At 52.9% G+C, this 25,122-nt stretch overlaps 1 protein-coding gene across 1 annotated transcript in view; it reads right to left on the bottom strand.

Annotated features, from left to right (window-relative positions):
• Positions 1–6,080: 6,080 nt before the first annotated feature.
• Positions 6,081–25,122, bottom strand: part of LOC149523058 (uncharacterized) — a 224,171-nt gene continuing 205,129 nt past the window's right edge. Inside the window, 5 exon segments of the mRNA XM_089771245.1 lie at positions 6,081–9,026; positions 9,028–9,181; positions 9,183–9,290; positions 9,292–10,375; positions 10,665–10,778. Of these exon segments, the coding sequence (XP_089627371.1) occupies positions 8,931–9,026; positions 9,028–9,181; positions 9,183–9,290; positions 9,292–10,375; positions 10,665–10,778 (1,556 nt within the window). The 3' untranslated portion in view covers positions 6,081–8,930.

Below are 25,122 nucleotides of genomic sequence, written 5' to 3'. Positions count from 1 at the left end.
AGAAGAGAACATCCACACTGCAAAAGTGCATCGAAAAAGCGATCTGCTTTTTCAACAGAGAGAGTCCACATTGATGGATGCTATATCGCATTTCAGTTGTGATTACTAAGGACAGAGCAGTCACCAGGGTAGCTGTGCTTTTTCCCCTTTCCTCCTCTTCCGAAAGAACTTTCTTCCCCCACTGCACACGTCTTTTTCTGAAAGCGCTCTGTCACAAAAAGGTTTCTTCCTCGTAGAATGATTACCAATGCCAGAAAAGCCCCTCTGACCTTTCAATTTTCTTGCAGAAGAACACAGTTGCAGTGTGGATGTTCCTCAAGTTTTGTCGGGCAAAATGGCTGTTTTTCCGACAAACCTCTGTAATGCAGACATACCCTGAGAGCCCCAAAAAGGGGAAAGAGGCAGGCAGGACCAGGGGGAGAAGGCTCCATGACTGTGTCAAAGGGAGGCTCTGCCCTGGCCAGTGGGGAATCGTTGCCTCTCCAAGGTGCCAGGGCTAATGTGTCATTTCCCCAGGTTACTGAGTGGGGGCTGGAGCCAGTTCTGTGTTGTCTCCTTCAACAACCAAACTGAGCCAATGGATCTTATGCCAATCTGACTTGTGCTGGGCTAGTGCACACAGAGCTTCCCCCATGTGAGAGGAGAAGGGCAGTTTGCATCACAGAACTCTGCCCTTTCTGAAAGGCCTGTGTCAATGACAGGTGTTGTCTGGGTGAGGTTGGAAGGGGTACAGTCATGAGCCACCATTGTGTCACAGGTGGTGTAACATCACCCACTAAAGAAGAGGGAAGACTTGCTAGTTTGCATTGGAATAGATGAGTTTGTTCTCCATGGCTGGGAATCAAACCCAGGCCACAGCAGGGAAAGTGCTGAATTCAAGCCACTAGACCACCAGAGAGATACAAGGCTTCTTTTTCTCTCTCTGTTTTTTTTTTCCCTGAAGACACCTGCCACACAGAATTCAACCTGTAAACCTGGCTTCCAGAGCTCAGGGAGAATGTGGGGGTCTCATAGTTGATCCATAGGATTCAGCATCAAACCAGCCCCCACCTGTGGGACGTGTAATTGTGCTGGAATCTGGTTACTCTTGTCCGTGGACAATAGGAAACAGTCTGGTGGGCCACACAGAGAACCCTTTTGAGATGATGTAGAGGCAACTGAGGACTCTGTCTTGCTGCCTACCGCAAATCCTCCAGGTACTGCACAGTAGCGGGTGGAAGTAGTGTCACTTGTGCAGCAATGCAGAGTAGTTTCCATATGAAATTATGATGCCAAATGAACACTTGGGAGAAAGAGGCTCCTTGTTACAAATTCAACACTCGCTACCACAGGGTTCGTAAGGCCTGTGCTTGGTTCTTTGGTTTGAGCCAAAGGGCTTGTTCTCACTGCCCAGGGGCTCCAGGAATGAGATTGGCCTATTCCTGCCTTTACTTTCACTGTGGCATTAACACAGTCCCCTTTGGCCTGAAAGCCGGAGTGGCACCCAGCCCAGTAGGTTCTGCTCATAGCAGGTCACTCAGCCCAGCTGGCTTCTTAAGGTTCCAATTCACCTGAATTCACGGTCCTGCGAATGTGGCATCGAATTTGTGGCTCACCCAGATGCACATACCCAAAGCCCAACTCTTCACATCTGCCCGTTCCAGGCTCCCTCAGGCAGAGGGAGAAATGGGGAGATAATCCAACGTAGCTAATGTGCTGGTGGCAGTGCAAACAGGGGCTTGAAGCCCAGACCCACCAAATCAAACCCTGTGGCTCAGCATGTTAAAATGGTAAGACAAACCCGAGCAGGGTGTGTGGGGGTGAAGACGATAAAATCCCCATCTTCTTCCCCCCCCCCCCCGACACTGCTGGAACTGTCCCTCCTTGTCAGAGGGCAGAGCAGAGGGAGGGAGGCAGCCCCCAGTGGTGTCTGGCCAATGTGTCTCCTCTTTCCACCATCCCTCCGTATGTAGCTGGAGGCAACTTCCTCCAGTTCAGCTTAGCGGTGCCCCCCAGCAGGAAGCCAAAGGGAGCAAAGAGCAGAAGTGCTGGAGGGGGAGCCCTGTCCCTCTGAGTTTGATTTGGTGAGTCTTAGTTGGACTTGCTAAATCAAACACCAGAAGATGGATTGCCACCATTCCTCCCCAGCTGGACGTGGGTTTTGTTCCACACAGCACAGCCCATGGAACAAAGGCAGCACTTTTCCAATGGGGAATTCTGCTCCACCTGCAAATTGTCTCCAGGACATGGCCCAGCAGCTTTCTGCCTCAGTGGGGCTGGCTTTTGGAGAGACCAAGGGGCCACTGGCAACCTTTAGCCCCCCCAGCTGGCTCTGCCTGTGAACAGGAAAGTGGGGATTCCACTAATCCTGGAAAATACAGGTATTGATCCCACTACCTCATACATACTAAGCAAGTGCTCTGTTACTTAAGCTAATTCCCTAACCTATAAACCACTATCCTGCCCCACACACCTTGCTCCAGAGCCCACAACATCCCTGCTGCTGCCCGAGGCTCCTTTCTGAAAGGGCCACTTGTGCGGCTGTGTCCTGTGGGCCGAGTGGCTGCCAATGGGGGGGGGAAGAGAATGGGCAGTGAGACCTGACTGGCAGGAGGGTCCGGCTGGCTGGGAGAGTTTAGCTGCTGCTGTAGCTGAGGGGGAAGTGTCTTTCCTCCGGGCAGGCAGCTCCACGCACAGAGTCCTGAGCCCCTGGCTGGGGGGGGGTCATTAAGCAGCTGCTGGGCTGAGCTGCCGCACAACTTAGAGGGAACCTGGGCCACTGAACCCCTCAGAGTTGTCCCCAACCCAGAGCCTGAGCGGGTCCACAAAATCCATTGGCTCTGGAACCCCAGAAAAGTAAATCTGAACCTCAGTCCTCCCTGTCCCTTCCCCTCACGCCATGAGGGCTGGAACACCAGAGATGTGAGGTGTCTAAGTTGGGGGCCACATCAGAGAGGGCTGGGGGCCTTTGAAAGAGTTTTTTTGTTTCTCACTTTTGTGGCCCCTGCTTTTTCTGTGAATCAGTGGCCCCTGACCCAAAAAAACATTCCCCACCCCTGCCATAAATAAAGCAACACTGAAATGTTTTGTGCTGGCCGTAATGTTTTCCTTTATTTAACACAAAGTTTGATCAACTAACATGAGACAGTTCAAACACTTAATCTGTTTAATTATTTCTCCCCAGCTGCAGCACTAGCAAAATGTCTCGGTTGTAATTATGTCATTAGTGATGAGTGTCCATTAGCAATGGATAGTCCATGGAAAGGTTTGGAAAGGGCAGGGGCTTAACAAAGGGGTGGGGTCTTGGGGAACGGACAGGATAGATCCTGGCTTGCCATGACATTTAAAAAGTGACCTTGGGGGCATATGGCACCATAAGCAGCCTCTGATGTTCCCTGTTTGAGTCCCAGAACCATCCCTGAGTGACTGGGGGAACACAGGGAGAGCAGCTGACATGTCAAGCGGCTGCCCAGGGACATGAGCCTGCAAGGCAGCAGTGACATCACAAGGACCTTTTGCAGCACCTCAGCTCATTGGTTGGAAGGCAGTGACCTCACAGAGGATCCATGGCAACAGCCAGGTAGGACAGGCTGCCGGGCTGGGGCAATCTCAGAGGCCCCCATGGCCTGGCATCTCCTTTGTGAGGTTTCACCTTGAGGGCAGAAGGGATTGAGGGTCCCATCTGGGAGTGTCTCTGTGGAGATTTCCCCTTTCCCCAGGCTGCAGTGGGAGGGGGCTGGGGCAGGCAGGGGTACAGGAGGGGCTGGCACTGAACTTCTGGGAGAAGCAAGAGAAAGGGCAGCAAACACCCAGTTAGGATGGGATTTGAACCCATGCATACAGAGCACAATGCATTAGCAATCCATCACCTTAACCACTCGGCTACCTCATCTATGTTCTGCAGAATTTGCTTAAACCACACAAAGTCAGCACTTCAGGGAATCTTTCTGCCACTCACTGGCTGGCCAGGGACACCGAGGGTGGGAAGGTTTTGCCTTTTCACAATGTTCCCTGGGCTACTGTACAAAGCTCAGTGCTGGTAACAAACCCAAAATCCCCCTGGCTACAATCTACCCTGCAGGCTTCATGTGCAAGAACTGTTTTGTGCAAGAGTTCTTGTGCAAAAGATCTTGTGCAACAGCACGTCCACACTGCCATGTCCTTTTACACAAGAGAAGTGCTTTTCTGCAAGAGTGCCCATGACAGTGTGGATGCTCTCCTGCGCAAGAAAGCTCTGATGGCCATTTTAGCTCTAGGGCTTTCTTGAGCAAGAAACCAGTTGCCTGTCCACACTGCCTCCTTATGGACAAGTTCTTGTGCAAGAGGGCTTATTCCTCATGGGGAGAGGAATAACTCTTGTGCAAGAAACCCTGTTTTCTGACGCTTTACTGTAAATTTCCTTGCGCAAGACCGTGCGTACACTGTAGATGCTCTGCACATTTTTGCACAAGAACATCTGCTCTTGCATAAAAAGCCTGCAGTATAAATCCAGCCTGAGAGAGGAGAGGAAAGAAGGTGGCCTTCAACAGGCTGGATGCATCTACACAGCATTGTGACCTTTAAGTAATCTGTGCAATGTGAGTGGGCTGCCCAGGGGAAGGTCTGTGGGGAGTTTCCATGACGACAACAACAGCAATAAAGTTTCCTAATCTACACTCATGTGAATGTGATTTATTCCTCCACTAACAAGTGTCTCTGAAGCGATGAAAAATGCAGGGCCCAGGTGCAGGGAGCCAGGTCACATTCTCCTGCCTGCTCTCCCAAAAGAGACAGACTCGCCTCCCCTTTCTTTTCCCCCAGCAATTGTCATGCTGCAAAGCAGAGAGTGGTGATAGCAAGCTTAGAAGCATGTTAGGCTCTGTGGTGCAATGGAAAGCATGTTGGACTTCTAAGTTATAATGCCTAGTATGAGCCTAACTAGACCTTCAAAGGTTGTGGGTTCAAGTCACATTAGCTGCTTTCTTATTTCCAAGGCACCTTTTACAGAACAGGCAATCCTTAGGCTGACCCTGGGGTGGGCTTAACTCCAGACAGTTCCCAGTGGATGGAAGGGGTTGTTCTGAAAGGCTGAAGGTGCCATTAGACCCTTTTGTACCTCATGTCTCCTACCAGTGCTGTGCAACACTCAGGCTATGTCTACACTACACTGTTCTTCCGGAAAGAGCTACACAAACTGCGATCCCCAATTTGCGTAGCGTTTTCTGCTAATTTTTGTGGAAGAGGCTTTTCTGACATTTGGCCTGTCTAGACTGGGCCAAGTGTTGGGGAGAAAAAATCCTTTTTTTGGAACATCCCTTCTTCCTCATAAAATGAGGTTCACAGAGATGCCAAAAAAGCATGTCTGCTCTTCTGAAAAATTGTTTGGAAGAGCAGATGTGTTCTCTAGACTAAAGCGTTGTCTCTGTAGTGAAGACAGAGCCCTGATGTAGATCTTATTTCAAGTTTAGGGTACAGCGTAGACAGAGGGTTGACATATGATACACAATTTGAGTTATGGAAGTTGTCATTTTGATCTTATTTTGAAAAACACTTTCGTGTTTACACAGCACCAAATTTCAAAATACAGGCAGTCCCCGGGTTACGTACAAGATAGGGACTGTAGGTTTGTTCTTAAGTTGAATTTTTATGCAAATCGGAACTGGCGTCCAGATTCAGCCGCTGCTGAAACTGACCAGCAGCTGACTACAGGAAGCCGGAGGCAGAGTTGCTCTGCCCTGGGCTTCCTGGAATCAGCCGCTGATCAGTTTCAACAGCGGCTGAATTTGGATGCCTGGGACAGAGCAGCTGGGGTGCTGCCGGGTAGGTCTCCGCAGCGCCGCACCTCAGCGCTGCGGGGACCAACCCGGCAGCACCCCAGCTGCTCTACCCCAGGTGTCCCCAAGTCAGCCGCTGCTGAAACTGATCAGCGACTGATTTCAGGAAGCCGGGGCAGAGCAACTCTTCCTCGGGCTTCCTGTTGTCAGCCGCTGCTCAGTTTCAGCAGCGGCTGACTTGGGGATGCCTGGGGCAGAGCAGCTGGGGTGCTGCCGGGTTGGTCCAGTAGCGCCGAGGAGCGGCACTGCGGGACCAACCCGGCAGCGCCCCAGCTGCTCTGCCCCAGGCGTTGTCAGTGAGAAAAGCCTGGTCTGCTGGGGGGAAAGAGCCGGGGGGCGCACTAACTGCGCCCACCTCCCCCAGCAGACAAGGGAGACGCGGAGCAAAGTCACGGAGGACGCGGGCAGCGGGACAGCCCAGACGCGCTGCGGCTCTCCCGCGGCCGTCGTCCTCCGAGGCTTTGCTCCCCGTCTCCCTGGTCTGCTGGGGGGGAGCCCTACTAAGTCTGGGCTGTCTCGCTGCCCGTGTGCTCCTCGGCTTTGTTCCGCGTCTCCCTGGTCTACTGGGGGGGCTCCCCCCCAGCAGACCAGGGAGACGCGGAGCAGCTTTTCTCACCCCGGAAGACACGGGCGGTGGGACCGCAGCGCATCTGGGCGTCCCGCCGCTCCTATCCTCCGGGGTGAGCAACGCCCCGTTCGTAACTGCGCATCCAACATAAGTCGGGTCCGCGTAACTCGGGGACTGCCTATAACCTGCTATTCCAAAATGTCCCTTCCTCCTCATGGAATGAGGTTCAGGGATGTTGAAATAGCGAGTCTATTGTATTTCAAAATAAGGGGGCACTGTTAACACGCAGGATAGATATTAAAGATGCCTCCGTACCCCAAAATAGTGCTGCATTGTCAAGGTCACCATTCAGGACCATAGCAGGGGGCAGGTTTGATGCAGAATTTTCAGCCTTCTGCTCTTGGGACTCTCTGTTGCTGTCTGCAGCCATGCATAGGCCTGACCCTGCATCTCCAGAACCCCAGCCCCTCACAGGTTGCCAGACAAGAGACAGACCTGCCAAGGGGGAAGGTGTTTTCAGGCTCACAGCAGGGGGCACAAACTCCTCTCCAGGGAGCCTGCAGGAAAGGAAGCCAAAGAAGATGGATTTTGAAGAGTTTGTAATAACCAGCACATAAAACCAGCCCAGCATCAGCTGGTCCCACTGAGATGTGAACTCTGATTGCAAGATTCAGAGTCCTGAGTGCTGCCTCTTACACCATGGGACCAACACAAGACACCTGTGACTCAGCTGGGCCAAACTGGAGCCCTGGCCCAGGCCCACTGGGACCAGCTTTGCTTCTTTTCCTTCCACTAAGAGCCCCCTTCTTCTCCTGGGCTGCAAGGAGCCTCTCTGAGATACCCTGAGACAGGCACAGGACCCTGCCTCCCCACAGCCAGCCCCACCCCACTGGTTTTGGCAGAACAAATCGGGGGAGGGAGGAGGGGCTCTGCTCACCCTACTAAGTCTTACTGAGATGTTGAGCTTTTCTCCTGCCCCCCTCAGCTTGGCCTCCCTCCTCTGCCCCATTCCTGCCTCACTTCCTCCTTGAGCACAAGGGAGGCACCAGGAGGAGCCAGCCCCATACACCAACCTCCCAGGGCAGGAGAGGCCAAGCCACAAGCCTCCAACATGTTCCTGGCCTAGCTCATCTCACTTCCCAAGGTTGGCACCAAGGGGCATTCTCAGCTGATGTCACCCCCCTCTGTCATGTGGAAGTTGGGCTTAGTCCAGGTAGCAGGAGGTATGCTTACCTGGGCACCAAGGGGAGCAGCAATAAGAGAAGACCCTGTTTCTGCCTGGCTTTAAACCAGGGACCCTTGACCTGTTAAGCAAACAAAATAACCACTACACCACAGAAACAAACTGAGGGCGAAATTTGGATGACGATTCTGTTACTAGCTCTTTCAAAGTACACTTTCACTGGATTAGACTGGGAGGAAAGTGGAGTGGTTGGGATGAACGGCACACAGGTGCAGCAGATGGGGAACTCATGGATGCAGGAACAGTGGATCAAGGCTGGGTGGGAATGAAACCGGGCGCCAAGCGGGAAAGTTTTCAGAGTGCATGTGTTCTGGGTCATGCACATTGGTAATTACCTTTTGTTTCAGTATTTTTCTTCCATAACAATTTGAAGTGTGTGTGTGTGTGTGTGTATAAAATACATGCGTGTGTAAAACTTCTCAGTAACTCGTGTGCCACAGTGACACACACCCGAACAAGTGCACAGAATGTCACTTAGTGTGCACAAGAAAAAACTCGCTCTACTCCTGGATGGAAAATTTAACAAGGAATACTAGTTGAGGGCTTCCGGTGGGGGTGTGATCTCAAAGATGGAGGGAATTGACATGCAGGCCACTGGAAGGCTACAATGAGGAGAGAAGTATCAGAGGGGCAGCCGTGTTAGTCTGAATCTGCAAAAGCGGCGAGGAGTCCTGTGGCACCTTATAGACTAACAGAAGTGTTAGACTGAGCATAAGCTATCGTGGGCAAAGACCCACTTCATCACATGCATCTGACGAACTGGGTCTGCCTACAAAAGCTTTTGCTCCAACACTTCTGTTAGTCTATAAGGTGCCACTGGACTCCTTGCCGATAATGAGGAGAGAAGACTCCCACAAGCTCTCGCTCCCCCAGCTTAAGTGCTACTGTGAAGGAGAAGGAGAAAGACACACTTCTCCCTGCCATGGCAGATCTGGGGCTGGGGCCATGGGATAGCCAACTGTCCTCCAGCCACGGCATGTCTGGGTCAAGGTTGAGACCAGTAGATAGAGGTATCTCTCCCCCCCCAAAGCCCTAAAAGCTTACATGGCATTTAATAGGCTGTGTCACAGCCAACTGGCCACACAGGCTAAAGGGAACTCGGGTTATAGATTTATGCCCTCTATGAGTCCTCCGAAGGCTAATAAGATTTGAGCTCTGACTGAAGCTTCCCCCCCAGTCAGAGCAGCTGAATGGTTTTCTCTCCTCTGTGGGTTGTCTTATGTTTAACAAAGTCTAACCTGTGTTTGAAGCCTTTTCTGTAATCAGAGATGTTATGAGGTGACTCTTGTACATATTATCGAATGGCTAGTAATGCAGGAGTACTGACTTAACCTTTTCCTGCAGTCAGAGCAGTGAAGGGTTTCTTTCCTGTGTGGGTTCTCCTACGGGTACCAAGGTCTGAGCTTTTACTGAAGCTTTTCCCCACAATCAGAGCAACTGAAAGGTTTCTCTCCTGTGTGGATCATCCTGTGTTTAACAAAGTATGAGCTTCTACTGCAGCTTTTCCTACAGTCAGAGCAGGTCAAGAGTTTCTCTCCTGTGTGGGTCCTCCTATGTCTAAAAAGGTTTGACTTCTGACAAGCTTTTCCCACCATCAGAGGAATTGAAAGGTTTCTCTTCTGTGTGGGTCCTCCTATGGGTAACAAAGTCTGAACTTTTATGGTAGCTTTTCCCGCAGTCAGAGCAAAGGTTTCTCTCTTATGTGGGTCCTCCTATGGATAACAAGCTTTGAGCTGCTAATGAAGTTTTTCCCACAGTCAGAGCAATTGAAAGGTTTCTCTCCTGTGTGGGTCCTCTTATGGGTAACAAGATTTGAGCTGGTAATGAAGTTTTTCCCACAGTCAGAGCAATTGAAAGGTTTCTTTCCTGTGTGGGTCATCCTGTGGGTAACAAGGTTTGAGCTTCTATGGAAGCTTTTCCCGCAGTCAGAGCAATTGAAAGGTTTCTCTCCTGTGTGGGTCCTCCTATGGGTAACAAGGTCTGAGCTTCTATTGTAGCTCTTCCCGCAGTCAGAGCAATTGTAAGGTTTCTCTCCTGTGTGGGTCCTCCTATGGGTAAGAAGGTATGAGCTGCTAATGAAGTTTTTGCCACAGTCAGAGCAATTGAAAGGTTTCTCTCCTGTGTGAGTCCTCCTATGAGTAACAAGATTTGAGCTGGTAATGAAGTTTTTCCCACAGTCAGAGCAACTGAAAGGTTTCTCTCCTGTGTGGGTCATCCTATGGGTAACAAGGTTTGAGCTTCTATTGAAGCTTTTCCCGCAGTCAGAGCAATTGAAAGGTTTCTCTCCGGTGTGAGTCCTCTTATGGATAACAAGGTAAGAGTTTCTATGGAAGCTTTTCCCACAGTCAGAGCAGTGATGGGGTCTCTCTCTTGTATGTATTTTCCGATGGTTCGTAAAGTGTGAGTGCTCACTGAAGCTTTTCCCAGAGTCAGAGCACTTGAAGGGCTTCTCTCCTGTGTGGGCACTTTGATGTTCAATAAGAGTTTCACAGTCACTGTAAGAGCAGGGTGACTGTTGATGGGGGATTTTCTGTTGAACAGTTTCTGTGTTTCTTTTCTCCCCTCTACTCCTATGACTGGATTTACCCTGTCCCTCTTCTGGATGGTTTCCCTGCTGTCTTTCTGGGCTATGCTGAATCTCACAGCTCTCTCCTTGCTCACATATCTGGAAAACGTGTCCTTCAGATCTTCCCAATAACATCCCACATAAAGCCACTTGCTCCAGTCCTTCCTGCTGAAGACTCTTATAGTTCTCAGTCAGCATCCCCTCACCTGTTGGGATAGAGAAATAATCCAGACAGGAGTTACTCTCCATGATAACCTCAAAGGAAAAAAAGAGGAATAAAAAAGGGGGATACTCTCAAATAATGGTTGAATTATCATGAGCTGAGTTCATCCTCCTCCTTCACAACCCTTCCACAGAGGAGAGAAACCAGCCTTTCCACACCCACCACAGACTGATGGGAGTTGAAGACAAGCTGAACAGACAGACTTCATAAAAACACACAAGTTACATCTCAGAGACAGAAATTGGTTTGAGTCAGTTTAACTGATTGCTCACCTGTCTGGGTGTGGCTGATGCTCTCCCCTTCCTCACAGCTCTGAGGATCTGAGACCTGCAACTCCTCCTCTCGCTTCACCCAGGAGACCGCATCAGTTTCAGAGACTGGAAATCCTGTTTGGAGAGCAATGAACCAAGTGCTGATCTTGTTCATTAAGGTCTTTGCCATTACTGCTTCCAGAGCCGGGATCCGAGTCCCCCACCCAGAGCGGCTCCTTTCCCACCTTGCAGAGAGTGGGCTCTGGCTGGTACAAGAGCCCAGGACACACTCACCTGCAGTAAAGGTGAATCACCCCCACCTCCTGCCTTGGGAATGGCCCAGCTCATTCCCATGGGGAGCTGAGCACTCTGCTGCACTCTCCAGGGTACAACTCAGTCCCCCTCACAGCCCGTTTCATCCCCCTGGCATCCCAAGACTAGACAGGAACACACTGCTCAGAAGGGGAGCTCTAGTGAGGGCTTGCAGGTCTGACACCAATGTCCCCAGGCAGGGCTCAGACTGCCGCGGCCACATAGAGGAAGGACCCAGCAAATCTCTAGCTCCCCAAGCCTCTGTCCACAAGACTCCTGGCTGGTGGGCTGGGCTTGCCCTGATCTTTGGCTCAGATGCTCTACTTGGGGTAGGAGGTGGCAGAGGAAGTTGCCTGAGCATTTAAGTGAAAATTTGGCTGGTTGCTTCAGGTCCTGCCTATGCGCCACACTCCTGACCCCAATTGCCTGCATCTGGTTGGGCCCTGCCAGCGCCCACAACAGCTGCCATTCCCATGGCTGCCCAGGGTGGTGCTAGGCTTCTCACCAGACAAGCCAGGGCAGAGCTGGGCCGTGCTGCTTCTCTGGTGCTTGCGGCTGTTGCTCAGCTCCCCCTCTGCAACCTCCATTCTACTCTGCCAGCAGCAGCCTTTGTGTGGTTTCCCAGTTGGGCTCTTGTGGCCAGCCTGGCCTTTGATCTGGTGCCCCTCCAGGGCTGCACAGAATCTATCACCTTTACACCTTCTGAGTGTGTTCCTCATAGCTTCAGCCCCACCCGTTCTCGGACCTTCATTTAGTGTTCAGATGATCCACCTGTGATGTGACCATGGAGATCATTGTGCTACCGCTGTTTCACAACTGCAAGAAACTTTTGTTGAAATGTGCTATGTGCCATTGCAATGTGAATGTTCTAATGGGATGACTATGATTATCTTGTTTATGTCCCTATTTTTGAACTAGAATAGGCAGGCGTTGGCAGAATGGTTGGGCAAAGGGTACCAACTAACCAGGCAAGCACATTCCTGAGCAGGAGGAGGCCAATCAACACACAGATCTCCACAGCAACTGCAAACAAACAGTCCTAAGAGATGGCTCAGAAAGTCACTGACTCTTGCGCACATGAGCAGCATGAGGGGATAATGGATATGGATGTTTTGCTCAAAAAAACAGGCAGAAGGCTAAGGGGGTAGCAACACACGGAATGCAACATGCATCTTGTTTCAAATGTGGCAGAATACAGCCTGCAAACTACATGACTCTGATACTATTTGGTGTCCGGGAGGTGGACTGGCGTTAGTATGCCCACATCTAAAGGACCTCTGCCCAGCCTACAGGGAGGGTTTATAGAGCCCAGAAAACCAACTGATTACACAGGACAAATAATGAGAAAACAGGGATGGGTGTGAGGGTCAAAGGGCTAAAATAGAGGGAACCATATGGGGATACCTAGCAGAGAACCCCAGACAGCACCCTCTGCCCTCCGAAGGTCTCAAGTCAGCCAGTGGACACTGCCCGGATACATCATGAGATACAGGAATGGAAATAGGCCCCACAGTGACAGACCCCTCCACCAGCCAACCTCCTCTCCCTGGTTTTGTAGATTGCCAAATTGGCGATAGCCATGAGGAGGTTGCACAGGAGGTCCCACCACTTTGTGGGGCCATGAATAGGGTGTGTATAAATTAACCAGTGGGGTGAAAAGTGTTGCCCAAACCTCAACAGGAGGTTCTAGAGGAAACAAAAGAGGGGCTGTAACCTAGCGCACAAGAGGTAGATGCGTGCCAGGGTCTCACTCATGCTACAGAAGAGGCAAGTCTTGGCAACAGGGGTGAACCGCACCAAGTGCATGCCTGTTCTCTCCACTCCATGCAGGATTCTCCAGCTGATGTCCCCAGGGGGCCATGGAACCAAGCTCAAATAGAGGTTGGCCCACCGGGGCTCACCACCCTCTATTGGTGGTAGGAGCTCCCGCCACTTGGTGTCCGGGTGGGACATGAGGGTGGGGAAGTGAAGCGTGAAGCACAAGTGTGTACAGGTGATTCTTTGGCATGGTTCAGAAGGGGACCGGCTGCAACATGTGCAACCAGCTTGGGTGACAAGGGGGAGGTGGTCGGGAAGGTACATGTGGATGGGGGCTGATGGAGAGATCAGGAGGGCCGGGGGTGAGAGGTGGGCAGGGTGCACCCTTTCGCAGGACCCTGCTTAGGTACACCCGAGCAGTGGGCAGCAAAGTGTCCTTCACTCCCTGAAGTATGCACAGGAGAGTACATAAGGTGGAGAGCCCCATGCACTGAGCGAGCGCCCGAGGATCCACCCAGTCTCCCCGGTCGTAGTCCAGGAGGTCTCTGACTCTGGTGACTTCTGCGAGGACCAACCTCTGGTGCACTGAGGGGAACTCTGCAGCCTGCACATGTAGATGGGAATTGTGTAGCAAGGGCTCCTCGAGGAGGTCTGCCCCCATGGTGGCTCCTAAGAACCTGGTTGCCACAAGCAGCTTCCAGGTTCGAAGGAGGTCCTGGTAGAAGGCCGGCAGCCTGGAGAGGTCTCACAGAAGACTTCTCAAATAAAGGAGCTGGCTGTCATATTGGAGGTCTCAGAAGTGGCAAAGGAAAGCATGTACAAGTGTGTACCACGCCGGACTACCTGAATCAAATAGGAGTCTCTGCAGGGTCCGGAGGTGGAGGACATGAACCCACGTATGCAAACACATCAGGCCCTGCCCTCCCTCCTCCAGGGGGAGATAGAGAACCCCTGCAGAGATCCAGTGCAGTCCTGGCCAGAAAAAATACAGCATTAGCTGCTGGATATGAGCCAGGAAACCTGGGGATGGGACCAGGGTGTGGAGACAGTGCCAGAGCACGGACTGCCCAATTGGTTAAGCACCAGTGCTCTCCCACGGACAGAGAGGAACCAGAGGAGTCCTGTCCATCTCTGCTACCATTCAACCATGCTGAACTCTAAACCTTGCCTGTTCTCCGGCAGAGAGGGATGCATGGCAGAGAGAAAAACACCTAGATAGAGCAGCGGACCCGCGCTCCACTTGATGGCCTGAAGTATGGTTGGGAGTGAGCCCGCCTACCACCCAGCCCCTACCACTAGGCCAGAGCTCTTGATCGAGTTGACCCGGGCAGAGGAGGCCAACAAGGAGATGGCTTGGCAAGCCTCCACCCTTGCCAGGTCGCCCGGATCCTGGACCAAGAGGAGCATGTTGACGGTATACACCGACAGGATCAGACTCATCTCTGGCTCATGAAGCACCAACCCCATCGACCTCTTGCGAAGGAGATGGAGGAAGGGCTCCAGGGCCAGACCGTACAGCTGGCCTGACAGCAGACAGCCGTGACATACTCCTCGAAGCTGACCAGTGTGGTTAGGGCGTACAGCACCTGGAGAAACCCCACAAAATGGGGCCCATGGTTCATCCGGTCGAACACCTTCTCCTGATCCAAGGACAGGAGGATGAACGACAAACCATCCCAAATCCCTAGCTCTAGAAGATCCCAGATCAGGAAGAGGCTGTAACAGATGGTACATCCCTGGATGGTGTAGGTCTCGTCCGGAAGGACCACATCCACCAGCACAGACTTTAGTGTTAGGGAAATGTCTTTGGCAAAGATTTTATAGTCTATGCTGAGGAGCAAGATGGGACACCAATTCCTCAGATCGCGGAGGTCCCCCCTCTTAGGCAAGGCAAACGTGGCTCGCCTGCACAATATAGGGAAGACTCCGCTCTCCAAGGACTGAGCACAAAAGCTAACAAGGTCCAGGCCGAAGATGTCCCAGAACACGTGGTAGAACTCCACGGTCAGTCCATCCATGCCCAGGGATTTACAGGTAGGCATGAGATGGAGGGCTTCCGAGAACTGGGCCAGAGAGAGGCACTGCTCTAGCTGGTCGCAATTGCCCATGCTGACCGTCGGGAGTTCATTCCAGAGAACACTGTGGGCATTGGCTGGATCCGGGGAAAACAGAGAGGTATAGAAGGCATGAGCCCTCTTGCGCATCTCCACCGGATCAGTGGGGGGGGGGGGGGGGGGGAGGTGGTGCCATCCTATGCCAGAAGGCAGACAATGTGCTTTTTAGCACTCCTCTTTCTCCAGGGTGTAGAAGAAGAGGGAACCACAATCCATCTCCTTCAGGAGATGCAAGAATGAACAAAGGCACCCCGGGCCCAAAGGTCCTCGAAGGCCCGGAGTTCCTCCCGCTTCTCCTGGTATGCTCCACAGAGGGATGGATCTCCAGGGCCGGTGGCCAGCCACCTCTCTGGCTCAAAGACCTCCCATTCCAACTGCTCTATTGCCACATCCCTCCTCTGGCTGCCCCCCTGAGTGGAGTCATGGCAGAAGAGCCATGTGCGCACCTTCCCCACATCCCACCACTGCCGTGCCAAGGGACAGATGCACTGCCACCAGTGCCAGACCAGCCAGAACTCCCGGAAGGATGCTACAAAGCCTGCATCCTCCAGCAAGCTGTTACTGAAATGCCAGTAGGCCAGTCCTGGCCCCTCTGAGGAAAGAGAGCCCGTCATGGCCACAAATTGGTGGTCCGAGAATGGGGCCAGCCTAATGCTCCAGGAGTGGGCCCGGAAGAGATGATGACAAGAAAGATAAATGTGGTCCAACTAGGAGTGGAAAGACCGATGACCCACCACCAACCAGACATAGGTAAACACCGTGTCCCCGCCCAGGCGGAGGTCCCGCCAGATGTCCACCAGGGGGTGATGGCCTATTATCTCCCTGAGGACATCTGTGGTGGCTGGGCACTGCTCGGTCCCCATATGGTCCCGATCCTTGAGGTACAGTTGAAATTTCCACTCAGGACCAGGCACTCACAAGGATTCAAGGAAGACAGATGCCCGCTGATAGAAGCATAGCCTCTTTGGGCTGGACATCGGGGCATAGACGTTAACGAGATTTAATGTCAGCCCCTCTGTCCAAACCCGGAGATGCAGCAGGTGACCCAGCATGATCTCAGCGGTCTCTAGTATCTAGGGCTGCAGGTTCGGGAACAATAGAGTAGCCATCCCAGCTTGACGGGCTTCCAGGTGGCTGAAATAAACCCTGTCCCCCCACTCCAGCTAGCCTCGGCAGCTGGAATCGTATGCGTCTCCTGCAGAACATGACAGAGTACCCCCCCCCCCCCGAAGGAAGAGCGTACCTGGCATCTGTGGAGATCCAACCCATAGCCCCAGGCTTTTAAAGTGGTAAGGATGAGCGCCAGCATCAAGAGGGCTGGGGAAGATCCTCGCCGGCAGGAGTGTCAGCGGCCCCGATTCGACCCCGCAGGAAACCATGACCGTATCCGAAAGTGAGTAGGGCGTCACAGAAGCTGCGGACCCGCTGGTAGTGCGTAGCCTCCCACCGCCCAGTCCCTTTACCCTCCCCCAAGAGGGCCCTTACCATTTGTAAGGCAAGATAGAAATCTCCCCAGCGCTGAAGGGCGAGAGCAACCTTGTTCTTGGAGCCACTAATGTCTTGCAAGAAAACATACATCTCGCCCTTCAGCACGTCTGGCTTCGGGCCCTCAAACGCCTTGGGGCAAGACCCCTCCGTGAACCCCACAACCCATCAACACAGGGATGCAGGGCCTCTGGAGTTCCTGCTGGGAAGACAGTGGCAGAGGGAGAACAGCCCCAGATGGGCTGGGAGCAGGAGAAACGAAAACCGCCTCTCGCGGGCCAATATCTGGACTGAATATGGCAATCCTGGGGGCAGCAGCAACAAAATAAGGGGAGGAAAAGAGGTCAAGCAAAAGATCAGGAAAGGGAGGAAGGGGAGTAGTGGGAGGAAGTGGTGGGGTATTAGGGAAAAGACAAGGACGAGAGGAGCAGGAAGAGGGCTTGGAAGCTCAATTGGAAGGGGGACTGAACAGGGAGAAGAGTGCAGCAGGGGCTAGGAGAGGGAGCAGGGCAAGAAGCCTCAGCAGAGGAGGTGCCAGGATGTGGTGCCTCCTCACAGGGCAGTGAATCAATGGCAGCAGTAGGGATAGGTAACATCTCCCCAGCGCTGGGCTCCAGTGCCAGAGGGTGCAGCACCAGAGACCTCAGTGTCGGGGGTGATGGACAGTAACGGTAGCTCCTGCCGACTGAGAACCTCCAGGGTCTTGATGGTCACAGCCAAAGTGTTGCTGATGGCCGAGCAGATGGTCGCACCCTTGGGCAACTCAGAGGCAGGGAGAAGGGATAGCAGCGGGTCGGAGGGGGAAAGTAGAGGACAGTTGTTGTTGTCCTTCTACGGCATGGTAATCCCCCTCTGAGGCAACCAGGGTCAACCTCAAAGTCTCCATCTCCTAACAGAGGAAGGCGAGCCCGCTGCCCGCCACCAGAGGGTGATCTTTGTCGGTGTCAAGGTCAGCTGCTGCCCCCTCAGTGGAGGCGGGGACAGTGGGAGCCACCTCCATGGCTTCCCCTTCTTGTAGGGACCCTGGGAGGGAGGAGTTCACCTCTCCCGCAACCTCCGCGGTCACCTCAACTGCCCCACAGTGCTGTGAAATGTTCAGGGGCTGAGAGGGAGGGATGGCTCCAGAGTCCACTCCCATAGGTTGAGAGAGGTTGTCCTCCCCCTCAGTAGGTGGGGTAGAACCCCGGGCATACTTACGGCACCTCCTCATAGCAAGTTCCCAACCCTTGGAGTAAAAGGGCTGGGCCTGAATGGTGGAAGAGCCAGGGGACAAGAGCAGCAGTGGGAGGGTAAGAGAGGATGGGGACTGGGGAGCAGGGGAAAGGGACACCTCCCCGACATAGGTCATAAGAACGGCCATACTGGGTCAGACCAAAGGTCCATCGAGCCCAGTACCCTGTTTGCCAACAGTGGCCAGCACCAGGTGCCCCAGAGAGGGTGGACTGAAGACAACGATCAAGCGTTTTGTCCTGCCATCCCTCTCCAGCCTCTGACAATCAGAGGCCAGGGACACCAATTCATCCCCTATGTGAGGGTCTCGGGGTGCGATCACCCCCTCCCAGTCCGAGAGGGGGGGTCTGCGGACCCCTTTTGGTCCTCCTTTTGTCCTGTGTCGTCCCTGGGCCGCCGGTGTGGAGTCCGGGCCCCTGGGGTGCGATCACCCCCTCCCAGCCAGAAGGGGGGGTCAGCGAACCCCAGGCCGTGAGTACCCGCCGAGCGGGATGGGGGGGCCAGAGCCCCTAGCCTTAGGTCCTCCTCCCCCAGTCCGGGGTTCTAGTTTGGTCCCAGTCGGTTAGTGTGGCTGTCGGGTGCTGGACGCTCCCCGTGTGGAGGGAGGGGGACCCGGTCCCGCCCTCTCTCCGGGTCCCAGCCCGGGGCCCTGAGCGCCGGGGCCGCTAGCGCCCCGGCACGGTGGACGAGGGGGGTGAGGATTCTCCCCCCTGTGGCCCGTCCACCCACGGCCGCCAGAAGCGCCCTGCCCCGGGCTCCTTCCTCCCTCCTGTTGGGTCTGCCGTCCGATCCCCGTCGCCCTGGCGCCTACCTTGACTCGGCGGTCTGTGGTGTCTCGTGTTCCGATGGCGTCCCAGGGGTGAGCTCTCCAGCCCTGGCACGCTCCTGGCCGTCCCGGTCTCTCCTGACTCGGCGCGGTGGGGTCCTCCTGCCGTCTGGCGAGGGGCTGAGTGCTCGCCAGGGGCAGTGGCTGTCCCGGAGGCCCCGGGACCAGCGCCGGGCCGGCAGCCGGGCTGTGTGGCGCTCACGCTCCGTCCTGCGGTGGGGGCTGCTCCTCCGCCGCCGCGAGGAGCCTGCGCCCCGCTTCTCCGGCGGCGGGCACTTTTAAACTGGCCCGCCGCGCCGGCCGCCGCCCGGGGCCCCGCCCCTTCCGGGCCCGCCCCCGCTGGCGGCCCTCGCCAGTGGCCGTGCGCCCCGGCCCCGCCTTCCCTGCGTGGGCCGGCGGGGGGGGGGCCGCCCATCGGCTGTCGGCGCAAGCGCGGGGGAAGCGCCCCCGCCTGCCGCCCCCGGCGGCTAGAGTTGTGGGGTTGCTGGGGGGTCTGCGGCCGGCCGGCAGAGCCCCGCCGGTGAGGACTCCGCTCGCCCCGCCCCCGGGAGAGTGACGGCCGGCGGGGGCTCCGCTCCCCTCGCCCCTGGTCCGGGGCCGGCCCGTCACACCCTAGCTAATTGCCTTTTATGGACCTAACCTCCATGAAATTATCTAGCTTCTCTTTAAACTCTGTTATAGTCCTAGCCTTCACAGCCTCCTCTAACAAGGAGTTCCACAGGTTGACAACACGCTGTGTGAAGAACAAATTTCTTTTATTAGTTTTAAACCTGCTACCCATTAACTTCACGTGGTGTCCTCTAGTTTTTCCTATTATGGGAACTAATAAATAACTTTTCTTTATTTGCCCTCTCCACACCACTCATGATTTTATATACCTCTATCATATCCCCCTCAGTTTCCTCTTTTCTAAACTGAAAAGTCCCAGTCGCGTTAACCTCTTTTTATATGGGACCCGTTCCAAACCCCTAATCATTTTAGCTGACCTCTTCTGAACTCTTTACAAGGCCAAAATATCTTTTTTGAGGTGAGGAGACCACATCCATACACAGTATTCAAGATGTGGGCGTACCATAGTTTTATACAGGGGCAGTAAGATATTCTGGGTCTTATTTTCTATCTCTTTCTTAATAATTCCTAACATCCTATTTGCCTTTTTGACTGCCACTGCACACTGTGTGGAAGTTTTCAGAGAACTGTCCACGATAACTCCAAGATCTCTTTCCTGATCTGTCATAGCCAAATAAGCCCCCATCCTACTGTATGTATAGTTGGGGTTATTTTTCCCAACGTGCATTTTACACTTATCCACATTAAACTTCATTTGTCATTTTGTTGCCCAATCACTCAGTTTGGTAAGATTTTTTTGGAGTTCCTCACAGTCTGCTTCTGTCTTGACGATCTTAAACAGTTTGGTATCATCTGCAAACTTTACCACCTCACTGCTTACCCCTTTCTCCAGATCATTTATGAATAAGTTGAACAGCATTGGTCCCAGGACTGACTCTTACGGGACACCACTAGTTACTCCTCTCCATTCTGAAAATTTACCATTTATTCCTACCCTTTGTTTCCTGTCTTTAACCAGTTCTCAATCCAAGAAAGGACCTTCCCTCTTATCCCATGACAATGTAATTTACAAAAGAGCCTTTGGTGAGGGACCTTGTCAAAGGCTTTCTGAAAATCCAAGTATACTATATCTACTGGATCCCCCTTGTCTGCATGTTTGTTAACCTCTTCAAAGAACTCTGATAGATTAGTAAAACATGATTTCCCTTTACAGGAACCATGCTGACTTCTGTCCAACAAATTATATTCTTCTACGTGCCTGATAATTGTATTCTTTACTATTATTTCGACTAATTTGCCTGGGGCTGAAGTTAGACTTACCGGTCTGTAATTGCCAGGATCGCCTCTAGAGCCCTTTTAAAATATTGGTGTCACGTTAGCTACCTTCCAGTCATTAGGTACGGAAGCCGATTTAAAAGATATGTTACAAACCACAGATAACAGTTCAGCAATTTCCCATTTGAGTTCTTTTCAAACCCTTGGATGAATGCCATCCGGTCCCGGTGATTTGTTAACATTAAGTTTTTCTATTCGTTCCAAAACTTCCTCTAATGACACTTCAATCAAGGACAGTTCCTCAGATTCGTCACCCAGAAAGGAGAGTGCAGATTTGGGAATCTCTCTAACATCCTCAGCCGTGAAGACTGAAGCAAAGAAATCATTTAGTTTCTCCGCAATAGCTTTACCGTCCTTGATTGCTCCTTTTATATCTCGATTGTCTGGGGAACCCACAGGTTTTTTAGCAGGCTTCCTGCTTCTAATGTACTTAAAAAACACTGTTATTTCTTTTTGAGTTTTTGGCTAGCTGTTCCTCAAAATCTTTTTTTGCTTTTCTTATTACACTTTTACACTTGATTTGACAGTGTTTATGTTCCTTTCTATTTATCTCACTAGGACTGGACTTCCACTTCTTAAAAGATACCATTTTATCCCCTCATTGCTTCTTTTACATAGTGGTTAAGCCACAGTGACTCTTTTTTAGGTCTCTTACTATGTTTTTTAATTTGGGGTATACATTTAAGTTGGGCCTCTATTATGGTGTCTTTACAAAGTTTCCATGCAGCTTGCAGGGATTTGGCACTAGTCATTGTGCCTTTTAATTTTGGCTGAACTAACCTCCTCATTTTTGTGTAATTCCCCTTTTTGAAATTAAATGCCAGAGTTCTGGACTGCTGAGGTGTTCTTCCCACCACAGGAATGTTAAATGTTATTATATTATGATCACTATTCCCAAGCGGTCCTGTAACGGTTATTTCCTGGACCTGATCCTGCACTCCACTCAGAACTAAGTCAAGAATTGCCTCTCCCCTTGTGGGTTCCTGTCCCAAGGTCCTGCCCAAGTCCCGTCGCTCTCTCCTCCGTGGGCCCGACCTTGCCACTTTTGGCAGTGGCAGCAGCACTTGCACACTTGTCTGGGCCCTGCAGAGCCCGAGCAGGATTGACCAAGGTCACAACTGGAGGAGGGGCAACCCCAAGGTCCAGACCGTCAGGGCCAGTGGCAATGGTGGGGCCAGTGCCCTCCCAGGCGCTGGGGGTCCCGGGTGCCTCTCCAAACAGGGCCAGCCCCTTCAGATGTGCCCCGCTGCCCAACAGAGAAAACACCGGGCGTCCCCCATGGTATAGTACACCTGGTATCAGGCCCATTGATGGGGCACCAGAAGTGACCCTTCTAGGGCTTCTCCGCCACGTCCCGCTGACAGTAGTTGGATAGAAACCTGCCGGCAAAAGGAAAGGACGTGGCAGAGGGTAGGGTCTTTGCAGCCTAGAGAAGGGGACTCAGGACTGACAGACCTGACAGGACCCAGGGTGGAGAGGAAAGGTAGTAGGCCAGCATTGGGGAGGAAGGGAAGAACAGAGGACAAAACCACTCATATGCTCAGATCCTCCAAAGGCTCGAGGGGAAAATGGACTCCCCCCACTGCGGTGGCGGCCTTGGATGCCAGAAAGAATACCACCTTTCTGAACATCTTAGAGGCTATCACCACGGCCACAGACCCCACCATGCTTGCCAACGCCAGTACGTAGGTCTCCACGTGGGGCGAGGCTGCCACACGGAGACAACGGACCCCGTGCCTCTTTGTCAGGGTGGGAAAGGGGCCGCAGCCGCCGGAGATGGAATTCTGGGAGGCAACTTTGGGGGTGGCAGGTGGGGGGATGGCAGCTACCTGGGTATACTCCCTGGGAGCTGGGATACCATCGCCCCCAGAGCTGGTGGAAGGAACAGGGGGAGCGGGAAGGAAGGGGGGCTGCGGCCTGCATGGGGGCAATGGCCAGGGAATGAGCCCTCACCTCAGGTTTTGCCTTCCAGGCGGGGCTCTTGCCCTTCTTGGTCCACTGGCCCTTCCTACCCTTCAGGGGAGTTTCTTCAATGAGTACTAGAGGTGCCGTGGCAGGGGCAGTCGAGGCCCTGGAATCCTCGTCCATGTCTGCCCCTTCCACCATAGTGACAGAGGGCCCGGCAACCTCAGAGGGTCTGTTGTTTTTAGGGAGGGGTGGGAAAGGTTTGGCAGGGGTGTCACCAGACAACCCCTCCATCATGGTCATGGGTCAGGAGGGAAGGACAAACAACCAATTAGGAGAGGACCGAATATGCCAGAGGAGGGAGCAGGAAGGGGAAGAAAGGAGGTTCACTGCTCCCCCCCCCCCCCACTAGGCTGCAAGTGGGGTGGGAGGGCGATGATTCAGAAAAGAGAAGGGAAAAAGAGTAAGGTGTACAGCTCCCAGCACAGAATGGAAAGAGCGGCTCCTCCGGCTGCACTGGGGAGATGAGGGGTAAATTATTATTTAAAGAACATGGGGACAAGTGAAGCTGTGTGTGTGGTAATTAAAAGGCGGGGGAAGCTTTAGCGCCTAAGAGAAGAATGGGGGTGGGGTATAGGCACACAAGAGGGTAGATGGGACAAGCAGCGGAGAAGGAAGGCAAGTAGTGAAGAGATGCCTCCTTGGCCTCAGGGAAAGCGGAAACTATAGGAATGGTGGAATTCAGGCTTGCAGAGGTGAAAAACCCCCAAAAGGAACAAAAATAGACTCCCAAGAAGATGGGAGATGGGCCTCCCCCCCACCCGAAGGCAGGGCAACAGAGACTCTCCCCAACCCCTGTGCACCTTCAGCAACTAGCTGAGGCAACAGGGGGAAAGCTGCTTGCAAAAGGCAGGAGGAAAAAGGTGCCTGGCCCAAAATGTAAGGGTAGCCAGGGTCTGCCTGCCACAAAAACAGCAGCCCCGCCCCACCCACAGACATCCCCTCTCCAAAAGGAAGAAGAGCAGAGGAGTGCAGGAGAAAATACAGCACCCCAAAAGCAGGGAGCTACTGAGGCCTCGTGGAAGGTTTACAAAAGCCTACAGAAGGCAACCATACTGGTAGGTGAGTTAATACCTTCTGGTGTCTAAATTAGCCTCACCTGAGCACAGCCCAGCAGCCAGGATATTAAATAGAGGCCTAATTGGGAGGCAGCTTGCAGCTGGAGTTAATTAAGCACCTGCTGCCAATTAAGGCCTCCAGGTTCCCATAAAAGGATTCATCTCAGGCAGTAGGAGGGGAGCACGGGAGGGGGAGAAGCAAAGCAAGGAAATGGTGATTCCCAATGACTAGCCTGTGATGAGAATAACTTGGTAAGTGGGGACCCTTGCCTCTAGGGAAATCCCAGGGCAACAAAGGGCCCTGTGAGTGTCTGAGGTGCCCAAGTATCTGCCAAGAAGCACAGAACCCCAGGGAGCTACCAAGGGACTTTGTCACACACTATATGAGAAGTCACAGAAGGGGCATGTTGATACTGGCTGAGAGGCAGCATTCTGACTGCTGACTGTACTGGTACTGTTATTGGGTTGGGACAAGTCTCACTGTACTTGTGCCTGAGGAGCTGGGACACTAGCACCCTGCTCCTTTCCACAAACTTGGCTGAGCGCTTTGAGCCTCCGAATGGAGTCTGGGTTTTTCTTAGTGGCAACCCTGGGCTGTGCTGCATGGGCAAGCCGCACGCTCTGCCAGTGTCACTGGCATCAGAGCTCCAGAAAGAGCTGCCCTGAACAGCCATAACAACACTGTGGTACTAGCAGCAATTCATATGGCGCTGCAGGAAGCAAAATTATCAATCCCAGCAGCACCTGGGAATTCTGGAGTAAATCAGGACTCTATTGTGCGATCGGGATGCTCATATGGAGCTAAACATCACCTCTCTTTAGTGTAGGTACCCTTCCCAGCCCTGAGAAACAGGGACACACTATAATAGCTATTAAAGAGAGAGGTGATCGCACACAGGGAGTAATGTTAGTTTGAACCAAGGGCTTTGGTTTGAACTACCACATCCCAGCACGCATTTCCTGGTTCCAACCAGCTGTGATTCGAACTAGCACGTGGGCGTAATCATGCTAATGAAGCATGGAATATTTAAATCCCAGCTTCATTAGCAATTTTGGTCGCCTACATTTGCATCCCTATCTTAAGATAGGGAGCAAGTGTAGACGTACTCCATGGGACTTGAAGACTGGAGGCTCAAGTGTCGACCCTACGCTAGATCAGAGAGGATGAAGACTTCCTCGATAGAAGGCAGCATTTAATTCTGGAAGCACGGCAGGTGGAAGAGTCAAGAGGGCAGTACAGGACTAGAAAGAGAACTGGCAGCATGTAATGTCCAGGAGGGGAAAAAGGCACAGGAATCCCCCAATGCTATAAAGGTAAGATCACTTTCAGGCTCTTTGGTGGTGAATGCTTTGGAAGGGACCTCACAAGGAAGAAACAGGAAGAGAACACCATCTACTGCAAGGCATGGGATGCATAGTCCTAGGGATGGGGGTTCCACAACCACCACCCCCATAAGAAGACGACGGGTGGTGGTGGTTGGGGAGTCTCTTCTAAGAGGGACTGAGGTGTGCTGCTTACTGGGAGCTTGAATTCAGGATGTGACTAAGAGTCTTACAAAACTGATCAAACCTTCAGATCATACCCCTTCCTGCTTCTCCACGTGGGAACTAATGATATGGCTAAGAATGACCTTGAGCGGGTTACTGCGGATTATGTAGCACTGGGAAGAAGGATCAGAGAATTCGGAGCGCAAGTGGTGTTCTCGTCCTGTTGAAGGGAAAGGACTGGGCAGGGATCTTCGAATTGAGAAAGTAAATGCATGGTTGCGCAAGTGGTGTCGGAGAGAAGGCTTTGGTTTCTTCGACCATGGGACTCTGTTCCGAGC

The sequence above is a fragment of the Pelodiscus sinensis genome, chromosome 19 (genome assembly GCF_052426305.1).
Source record: "Pelodiscus sinensis isolate ZL-2025 chromosome 19, ASM5242630v1, whole genome shotgun sequence".
NCBI classification, from domain to species: Eukaryota; Metazoa; Chordata; order Testudines; family Trionychidae; genus Pelodiscus; species Pelodiscus sinensis.
The sequence above is the reverse complement of the archived record's forward strand: the minus strand, read 5'-3'. Positions and strand labels throughout refer to the sequence as shown.